The sequence below is a fragment of the Dermacentor variabilis genome, chromosome 5, assembly GCF_050947875.1.
Source record: "Dermacentor variabilis isolate Ectoservices chromosome 5, ASM5094787v1, whole genome shotgun sequence".
Lineage (NCBI taxonomy): Eukaryota > Metazoa > Arthropoda > Arachnida > Ixodida > Ixodidae > Dermacentor > Dermacentor variabilis.
Genome location: NC_134572.1, coordinates 48,960,088 through 48,970,615, shown reverse-complemented (window position 1 = coordinate 48,970,615; position 10,528 = coordinate 48,960,088). Strand labels below are relative to the sequence as shown.

Here is a 10,528-nt window from a genome sequence, read left to right as displayed (position 1 = left end):
ACCACGTTCGCAAACCGGCCGAAACAGTCGCTCTTAATAACACGCCTCGCGGCTGTAGCAGTAAACGGCACCCCCGGCTGGTGGTGCCTTGACTCTACGCTGTTTCAATGTGCGAGCTGCGTGTGCTCAGAGACCTTCCCGACAAATGGAGCCTGTCAAATGAGGGCACGTGCCGGACGTCAAAAACAAGCATGCGGCACCATTTGAGTTCGCTGCTATTCGTTCTGCGTGGAGGAATAATAGCCTGCCGACATGGTTCGCTTTTCTTGCGACTCATTGAGCCTTTGGCAGGCAATTACAGAGAAGTCTCACAGGGAGAGATCTCTCTTTGATTCGGCACGGCGTATTCGGCGTTTCGACTTCCTAGCAGAGGGAGTGAGCGATCGCAACCGTGTCGAGCATACGTCTGACGGTCATTTAAGAGTCGTTGCGGCTGCAAATTTCAAAGAGCGCAAGAAAACGGCGATGTTAAATGCCTCGATGTACACGTTTCTTTTGTCGTAAAGCTCCTGAAAAGCGATAAGTGAGACATTATTTCCTGTTCGCTTTAGTGAATTTTGTTGTGCTCCTAATGTTGTCGCAGGCAGTTTTGTATCAAGTCTCATAGTCGTAACGAGACAGAACTGATCAATAGAAATTTATAACCTTAATCATAAGTCCAAGACCAACCTGCGTGGTAGATGCGTGCGCCTTTGTTAACTAAAAGCACTCTGGCAACGTATAATCACAGAGCATTACCTGACAGTAATGGAACCTTCAACTTTGCTTCCAATAGGGAGCACAGTAACGTGGTTCGTGTTAGTGCCGAGTTGCTTTCGTGGCTTTCTCTTACACTTCGCTTTGATTGGACGAACTCAGTGCAAGCGAATGCGACGAAACGTATTAGCTACATCGCGTTTGGGAATACCATACGGAATACGGCGCATCTATTGCTAAGCTCACTGGCGGGATTTCCGTCAGCATAGTGATGCGTCGCGCTGGACGTTACGTCACGCGAAAGTAAAACCACCCCTCAAAGGTGAACACTCGAGAATATGGTATCTGAAAAGACCAGGCTATTCGACGGGAGAAATTAAAGCAAGCTGTGTACCGCGTGTGCAAGATGTGACAAGGCATTCAAGTTTCGAATTTTGTTGCATTCTCTAATTATCTTCGATGCACCCCCTCCCCCTCTCTTCTAATTGTTTCAGTGCAATCCCTTGATTGGCTTCAACTTTCGGAGGCCACCCCAGATCGTTACTGCATCAAAAGAGTCACGGAGGCAGCGTTCTTTTGTTTTCAATCAAATTTATTGTTTCAAAAGTAGCCTTGTTCTCCCCATTGTGTTCCCAATTCCAGATTTTACTCCACATAGAGTCTCTGATGCGTTTCCATTTTCTATTTGTCCTTTCGCTTAGCATTGCAGAGGGGGCAATAGGCATTTTAAAATCTTTCTCCACACAATTACAGTATGCAAGTAGACCCAGCACACAGAAAAAAAAAAAGAAGAAAGATCTATATTCAAGAAGTACACATGGATTTTACGTATCTATATGCGCCCATTAAGTATTATTTGTGCGCTCGCTTTCTTTATGTTGTGTTTTTTACATCACAAGTAACTAGACCAACAGCTGTCTACGAGACAGCGCAGACAGACTGCTTTGCGCGGTGCATGTGCTGCAGTCACACATAAAGAACAAAGTATGATTAGACGAATGTATAACAGCGGTGGTAATGTGGGCTTTTGCGAACTGCCGCAGTGCTGTGACCGCACCTGGCAGAAGTCGACGTTCGTTGGGCTCCAGGTGTGATGACGCACCTGTCATAAGCTGAGTGGGTTCCAACTCACTGAAGTGGGAGCAATAAATTACATGCGACGATACTCTCGCACTGGTGAAAACTAAACGTTATTCAAGATGGGTTTCACTACGCTGTGCACGATGCTTCGCTAAACTGAGGCGCGCCAAGAAACAGAGCGCATGCGCCACAGCTATGGATGAATGTCTTCGGTGTAGGCTCCTAGAAACTAAGAAACAAAAAGGACAGATAATGGGCTGCGATGAAATGTAATGGAACATATTTAGCCACCGGAAATGAAAGAGATAGTTTACATTGATAAGGCGCGAGTCTCAATCGCGCTATACATCGTCTGCCGAGTAGGATGCGTCATCGCAGTCCGTTAGACGTGGAGCTGGGGGCAATATATTCAGTACGTTTTATATATGTGATCGCTAATGGCGGCTTCAGAATTAAAAAAAAAATATCAGTTCGCACAGTTGTCGGAAATCTGGGGGGATACGAGGGAAGTTAATGTCCATAATGGAACCTCCGGTTGCTTGTGTGTGATCGAAGTTGGTGCGATATATTCGATGCATATATGGCATTGAGTCTCCATGTGTGTAGTGTATAATTGAGGAGACTGTATGGGAGGATGGATACATACCATCTATGTATAGTGAGTGTGCGTTTTAGCATGAGAGTAGGAACGATAAGTAAAATAATTGTGCATGAGTTGCGTGTATATATCGAAGATAAAGTGATGAAAAGAGGCAATTCGTGACACTGGCAGGCAATGCTTTGGCTAACGTCTATTAATCTCGCCTTCTCGCATATTCATTCCGTATTACATTTCACGTTCCATATAAGATAAAAAAGAAATAGGAATGTTTTCGCTAACCAGACTTCAAATGAAAGATGAGAACAGTATGGACAACCGCATTACGCAGATAACACTTCTAACTCGTAGAACATGATAATGTCACTATGTCCCAAAAATATCGGTTGTGTGCGTTTGACCTCGAGCTGCTTTGACTGCTAAACGCGCGGGAGGCTTCATAAACGTGTTCCGCGAATCAAAAATCCATCCTAGCAGTGTTACGCCAGAGATCGAAGTTGTGAAACGTCCTCCAGAAGGAACAACCTTCTGTTCTAGGTCCTATCTCTGTGATGAAGCCCTTAGATGTCATGTCGAGGAACAACGGCCGCTTTGTCGAGTACTTGGGCCACGGCTCTCCAGACGGTGTTTTTGGTTTTCTGTAAAGAAGAGAAATCAATCATTAGAGAGACACTACAGAAAAAAGTTAATTCGACCGAGAACGCTAGACATCCCGGATAGAAAAATATGAATGCGTTCTGCCAGAAAGTGAAAGCTTGATATATTAAAGTAAGCAAAAAGTCAAAGACAATAGGCGGCACAGATTTAGCAACAACAATGCAGCCTCCGTAAAATGCTCTTTCATATTGTTGCAACGGAGGCTAAATAGCCGCTGGTTTTGGGGGGAAGAAAGCCGTTACATTCGGACACATATATAATATAATTCAACGAGTAGATTTTGCAGACCCTTCAAAGGGGAAAAAGACCCAAATGTTGGGAGATACCTAGTGCCATCTGACCTTACGCAATGACGCCAACAGCCCAGCGGTTTGGGCTCGAGATACGTTAGAGTGTTTTAGCATACTATTATACCGTTAACGCTACCGCCTGCACCCCTTGCCAGCTTTTCGGGTGCTAGAAAAACTCGCTAAGCGCATGCACAACGCAGCTTAGCTAGATAGATGGAATGCTGCATGATAGAAATGGCAAAGGTAAATATAATGAGGCCTAAAACTCTCCGCTGTGAAAATAAAGTTGTGCCTTCAGGTCCTAATTTTCTGCCAACCGAACACTGTGAGAGCTTAGTGCATAAAAAAAAAGAAAAACATGCACTCGTCAAGAATAAAAGAAAAAATAAAGAACAGACGTCTCGGGTGCCATACGGGTCCCTTGATCCCAATGAAGATATGAGCAAGGGAGCGCGACTATTTATGGGTGAGGTGGCGCAGCGTATGTTTGGTGGTACCAATATGCGTAGGGTATGTGTGGTGGCACCAATATGTTTTCTCGCCAGACGAGTTTTCGTCGAACACTTGACACTGTGAAATCTTCAGAGCAGTAAATACAATGGTCGTTTCTATTGCCCAAGGAAACATACCGAACGAGAAATCTAACCTCCGATGGTGCAGCGCTAATGCGTTCGTTAGGAGCGGGGCATATGTATTATTTTTTTCCTCTAGAAAGTTGACGAATACTGCGAGGCGCGCGGCATAAATGGAACCGATAACAAAAATGACTGAACACGTAATTCCCGGACAAAGCTTCATACCCATACTGGCTAACATCCTAGTCTTTTTCCTGTACAGGACAACAATACGCACTCGTATATAGACATACTATGTGTGCACAGGAATAATAACTCACCCGTTCTTCGCAAAGGATACCCAGGCGTCCATCATGGCGACACTTAGCTCCTTTTCCACAGTCGTATACCTCTCGGGGTGGCGAAGTGGACGGCCGAAGACGAACGGGATCTCGTCGAAGTGGGTCGCCGAAGCCCACATGGGTCGCTCCTGCCTTGCAGTGGCGTGGCTGAACCGATAGAAGTAAACTGTAGCGTTGTGGTCAGCAAGGGCCTCGGCGAAATACTTCGTCGGACACGTATACAGGTAGTCGCCGATGAATTCGAAAACGTGTTCCCTGTTGTGCAGAACGTCCAGGCCTCTCAAATTAGAAGCGAAGTAGTAATACACACCCTCCGTGGCCTGAGAGCCTAAGTGCTTTCTGAAGCCATACTCGTTGAAGAACAGTTTGATATAGTGCAACAGTTTTAGAGAAGTGAACTCGGATGAGTTCACGAACGTCCTCCATCTCATGTGTCGCAGGAACTCCCACGCGCCTTCGTTGATGTTCGACCCGATCAGGACGTCGGCTTCGTTGAAGAGTCCCATGCTGAACGCCATGTGGGGGTTCAGCGGCAGAAACTCGTTGTCAAACGTCGGGCCGTACATGTGGTAGACGTCTTCGACGCCACGCCGCAGAACCGCGTCGGCGAGCGCTTTCTCGAACTCGTCGTCGATCTGCTTCCGCGTTCGCATCGTGCAGTTGCGCACCCTCTTCACGGACTTCGTGTTGAGCGGCACGTGACCTTCCATCATGGAACTAGTGCGCAGCTTCCAGAAGGGTCCTCCGCTTTGCAGGATGGCGCGCTTGAAGAGTCCCGTGCTTAGCGGAGATATCATGTGCATGGCTATCGAAGCCGCACCGGCGTCCTGCCCAAACAGAGTCACAACGCTCTTGTTGCCGCCGAAGAAGGCAATGTTATCCCTTATCCACCGCAGGGCCAAGTTCTGGTCGTGCAGACCCTGGTTACCGGGAGCCTCGTCTGAGGCTGCATTCAGAAAACCTAGCCTCCCGAGTCGGTAGTTCATGGAGACCACGACGACTTCCCCGTACGCAGCGAGCATGCCGCCGTCGTAGAAATCCCAGCTAGACGAGCCCAGAACGAAGTCGCCGCCATGAATCCACACCATGACGTTCCGCAGTTCGGCGGAGTCGGTTTGCGCGGGCGCCCATACGTTGAGGTAGAGACAGTCCTCGCTGCAGTTGTACGACTTTCCCGGCATCGGAGGCCAGCCGAAAGGGTTCTGAGGACACTGGTTCGGCCGCTTGGTTGCGTTCAGCGTTCCAGGCCAGGGCTCGATCGGCAGAGGTTTCCGCAGGCGCAGGTGTCCGACTGGAGGCTCAGCATAGGGAATACCGAGGAACACGTTCACGCTCTTGTCCAGGTATTCGACTGTTTCTCCGGAAATAGCGCCGCTCCGAGTCGTCACCACGGGAATGGTCTTGGCGTCGTTCGGTATTGTGCGACCGATGACTACTTCGGTGGCGTCGGATGCCCATTCGGCGTGAATCACCAGGCAGAGCAGAGCGATCTTATACACGATCCAGAGGAGGCTGGCCATCTGTATGCGACGGGGCACAAAACGAAATATTATTGTAATCTGCAAATGCGAATGAATGAATGAATGAATGAATGAATGAATGAATGAATGAATGAATATTTTTTTTTCAATTTCTGATCATATCACAGGAACAACGCATTTGCCGGTTACTTCTGGGTGTCTGTGGGCTCACTTACGCGGCAATTGTATTCTGAGATAAAAGAAAAGTCGCAGTTTCGCCCGAAAGGCAGACAATCGATTGCGACAGCAAAGTAGTAGACAACTACACGAAGTAAGAATACTAATTTTATCGGCCGTATAAACTTGTAAATGTTGGCTTACTAACTAAAAGAACAAACATTGTGTCATGTGTACGCAAGCAATCATGAACCAACCTCACTCGATGGCCGCGGAAACTCGCTGCAGAAACGCTGGAGTGAGGAAGCGCGGCAGCAGGAGCGAGAGAATTGACCTTCGTGCTGCCTCTCGCTTCAACTCGAACAAAGCGGCGAGAACACAGCACACACGAAACTATCAGGTGCACCTATACGCCTGGACTCTGTCCCCATCGCAGATCGCTTTCAAGATAGAGCCCGCGTGCGGCCGCTCCATACGCAGCAGCCGTCGGAGTAGAAACCCCCCTCCCTCCCCTCCCCGATGCCTTGCGCGCTAGGTAAGACGGCGCGCTTCCTGACCGCTTTCCTCCCTTACGCGCGCGTGATTGAGTCGCCATCGTCGCCTTACCCTCGCACGCTTTCACTCACGCATACAGCATACGGCGCGCGGGGACGATGCTACCGCCCTTGGAGTTTATACGGAACATTACGGCGACGCCAACGGCAGAAATGCGCCTGGAGTGTCCATGTAATTGCTGTCGCAATAAAAAGAAAGTGCCGGACAAAATGCTATAACTATTCTCTGAGCTGACAGTGGAGGAGTCCTAAGTAAGCCTTAAGGCTGAATATAACATCGAAATATTGCGTAGGCATGACAAGGGTAACAAAGCCATGACAAGAAATCTATACACTTGAAATATCTATTTGGTGGTAGCTGGAAAATTTGCCAAGCGTGGCAAGTTTAGTCGGCGCCTTTTCCACAAAGTGTAAGTTTTCTACATTAAGGTGGATCAAATATTAAATGCTTAATATTTTGTAGATTCAACGATGTGCATTTTAAAAATTTATTGGAGAAGGATACTGATTTGAAGCGTCAATAGCGCTACCTATACTAACAAAGCTGCATTTGAACGTCAATGGCCATTTGTTCTTCTCCACATTGTAATAGTTTTCAAATCCTAAAATGTTTTCCGTCTCCTTTTATTTACTTAGGTATTGACGTACACATGCCTGATGACCAAGATAATAAATATCTACAAAAAAATGCACTGACCTCTCACTGCTCTCACACACGGATTACAAGTTTCAGCAGAGTGTACAAGTCTCAGGCTGTGCAATTCTCATGTAAGTGTTTTAATTACACATCATTTAGGAATGTCCACCTGCCGTGCACCATCAAAATTCAAGGCACTAAGAGACATTCCAGCAGGAAAATTAAGGTCAGTGAAAATACTGTAGCCCCTCGCAACAGAGAACTGCAAAATGTCTCCTCTGTATTTCAATCGTGGCAGTGGCTCAAGAACTCCTCACCACACGTGACAAGTACGTCAGCATTTCACAGAAACAGGAACTGTAATGAATGAAACTGCGGCACTGCTAGGGGTACCACGTAGGTGTTAAGCTACATGCAATTATTTCTGGATACTGCCCGCAAAGCGTGACTTACGTTACAACCACTTAAACTGGACTTGCAAGTCAGGTCTCGTAGTCTGACGTCGCCCCTATGCTGCACTTGCTTCCCGCGCTAGCGGTAACCAATCGCCTACTGGCGTAAGTTAGGAGCCGATCGAGCGGCACAGAGTGCGCCCGCGCTTGCCAACCAATAACTCACCTGTTGTGCACGGAGGCGTGACCTTCGTCACACACTGTCGGCTGTGTCTTGCCGCCGAAGAGTCAGAACGTGCCAATGTCAAGGTTACGCAAACCTTCGGTGCAGGTCTGGCGTGGCGGTGGGTTCGTTGTCGTCGCCCACACAAAAGCGTCGACCCTTATCTCACTGCGACGGGGACAGGTTTCTCCTCGCGCGGGACTCTCTCTCGATCGAGGCCCGTAGGGTCGCGGTCCGCTCAGTGCGGGCGTCACAGTTCGCCGCGGCGCTTCCGCGTGTTGTGTGGCGGCGGCGGCCCGGCGTGGCCCTCCTTGGAACCCGCGGCGAAATCTGACCCCCGCGGCCTACGCGGGCATCCCGCCGGTATTGGCGGGGCGTGGCGCGACCGCCAGCGTCCGGAAATCGCCCGCGAACGCATGCATGCATAAGGAGGCCCGCCGCCGCCAGCGAGCGCTGGTTCGCGAAGAAGGTGCGAAGAAGAAGACATTCCTGCGAGGCGTTGACCCTGGGAGTCTCAGCGGCCGGGTCGAGAAAGAGCCAGCCGAAGCGCCTTCCTTCGCGAGGGCAAAAAGAAGGTGCGATGACGCGCGCGCGACTCGATCCCACGACGGAAGGCCAAAAAACCCGGAAGCCGCTACACAGGGTGTCCCAGCTAACTTTAGCCAGAGTTTAAAAACTGTGCAAATGCCACGTAGCTGGACAGAACGAAGGAAATGTTGTTTGCCGTCGCTTTGAGATACTAAAACTATTTTTTTTTCATTCCGCCGAATTAGATAATTAGTCTTAATTAGTTAATCAACTTCTATAATATTATAATGAGATAAAAAGTGTCAGTGAGAAAATTGCAGAGTGACACGATAACCTCCCGATACAGCGTTCTGTTCCTCGATACGTGCTACGTAAAAGTATTTTTCCGAGTGTGAAAGAAGCCCGCGAATAGACGCAAAGTGCCTCGAGCGGCCGCTCGCGCGGTTCCGGCTTGTTTCAGACGAAGGGGAAGGCGCCACATGTAAACACTGTCGCATGGTATTATGGTATTATCGTGGCGCGGTAGGAAGTGCGGTATGCGCTACTGCCGCATTCATATAAATACGGCTACTGTACCGAAGGTGGGGGATGTTTCTTGATGCCTGGTCAAATTGATGATGGCGTCATAAGAGAAACAAGTCAGTGGGCATAGGCTGCAAATCGGCATATCGCACCGAGGAACCACGCTTATAGGAAGTAAATTGAAATTCTCAAAAAGATTGCCATAACATTGCCACAACGTTGTCGTAGCAACGTGAACGATCAAATTTTGCAAATTACTTTCCATACAGACATGCACAACAAGGTCGCGCTATTTCATATTTTACAACAATGACGTCAGTTGATAGTTCGAGCTTGTTGCGTCCTGTGTCTTCTTAGTATCCCTCGACAACGTTCCACGCTTTCTTTCCTAAGCTGAGTTACTAGATGAGAAGGGCATGGCATGGCAAGAACTTTATTTTGGTCCAGAGTAACTAGGGCCCGAGGGCACAAGCCCCCAGGTTAAGTCGGTGGCACTGCCTACGTAGGCACCGGTAGGCCAAAGGCTTTCCCGAGGTCGTGAGCTCTCCGGACGGCCAGGAGTTGATCTTGGTGGACTTCGCTGGATATGCGCCGACTCCAGCCCTCCTCACTGTTGAGATCCGAAGCACTTTGGTTGGGGCTGTGCCCCAACCAAAGGGCTTCGGATTGTTTTACTTCGGTGGACTGGGCCTTCTCCGCCCAGTCCACCAGTTCAAGCTGTCGGTCGACGTCCCTGGAACTGAGCCAGGCTGTCCAGTCAGTTTCGCTGCTGACGGGGGGATGAGAGAACGGGAGCGAGCTGCATTCCCACATTATGTGTGCGATTGTCCCTGTTTGTGAACTGAGCCTACACAGGTCGTTTTCCTTGCCTCCTGTAAGTTTGTAAATGTACTTTGGGTGTGGGTATGTATTTGGCTGAAGTCGTCTAAACGTGACCGCTTGCGTTTTATCGAGTTGCTTGGCCGGTGGTGGGAGCGCGTTGTTGCCTTTGAATGAGACATATGCCATACAAATAAACGTATCCGTCGCTCCGCACCGGTCTGGCAGTGCTCAAGCCGTTAATGTCGGCGATGTGCTGTACCTCACGTGCACTGGAGTGTCCAATGGGAAGCTTGGAACCACCTGTTAGCGGAATAAAGGCACGCTGGATGTGTGCTGTTCCCGCGCTTATTAATAGCGTTGGGGCATTGCCGCTCTTGCGACTCATACGTCAGTACATGTACACATTTTTTTTTATGACAAATGTCGGCGAAGTGCTGTACCTCACGTGCACTGGAGTGTCCAATAGGAAGCTTGGAGCCACCTGTTAGCGGAATAAAGGCACGCTGGACGTGTGGTGTTCCCGCGCTTATTAATAGCGTTGGGGCATTGCCGCTCTTGCGACTCATACGTCAGTACATGTACACCCTTTTTTATGATAAAATCCTATAATAAAATTTTCCTTTTGGCTATCTTCAAGGTCTAACCGATGTGTGCAGCTGCATAGGACCGACCTGCATATCGTTAACATTCGGGCGTATAGCTACGCACGTTGGCAACTTGTGAGTTGCCAATGCTGGCAACATTGTCAGTTGCAGCTCGAGAGTTTTCGAGCACTTTGCATGCGAGCAAAATTGCTATTTGTATTTGCGAAAATTAAAACGTGAAGTTACATCTTTTTGTTGTTGATGAATTATTGATATAGTAGCGTGCTAAACAAGAACACATGAATAAAGAACACAGGACATGATTGTTTCTTCGTACAACGGGCCGTTACATTTCTTATGTGACATCAACTATACCGGCAATAACTTTTACT

At 48.6% G+C, this 10,528-nt stretch overlaps 1 protein-coding gene across 1 annotated transcript; it reads right to left on the bottom strand.

The window, feature by feature from the left end:
- Positions 1-1,289: 1,289 nt before the first annotated feature.
- LOC142582562 (acetylcholinesterase-1-like) lies at positions 1,290-7,976 on the bottom strand. The gene is made up of 3 exons (XM_075692420.1): positions 7,684-7,976; positions 4,217-5,757; positions 1,290-3,012 (listed from the first exon to the last, which is right to left on the bottom strand). The coding sequence occupies exons 2-3, from the start codon at positions 5,755-5,757 to the stop codon at positions 2,832-2,834; spliced, it is 1,722 nt and encodes a 573-aa protein (XP_075548535.1). The 5' UTR covers positions 7,684-7,976; the 3' UTR covers positions 1,290-2,831.
- Positions 7,977-10,528: the final 2,552 nt, after the last annotated feature.

Coding starts and splice junctions, on each gene's coding strand:
- LOC142582562 (XM_075692420.1), bottom strand. CDS start 5,757: ATGGCCAGCCTCCTCTGGATCGTGTATAAGATCGCTCTGCTCTGCCTG. Junction 3,013..4,216: donor GTATCCTTTGCGAAGAACGG/GTGAGTTATTAT, acceptor TCTTCTTTACAG/AAAACCAAAAACACCGTCTG.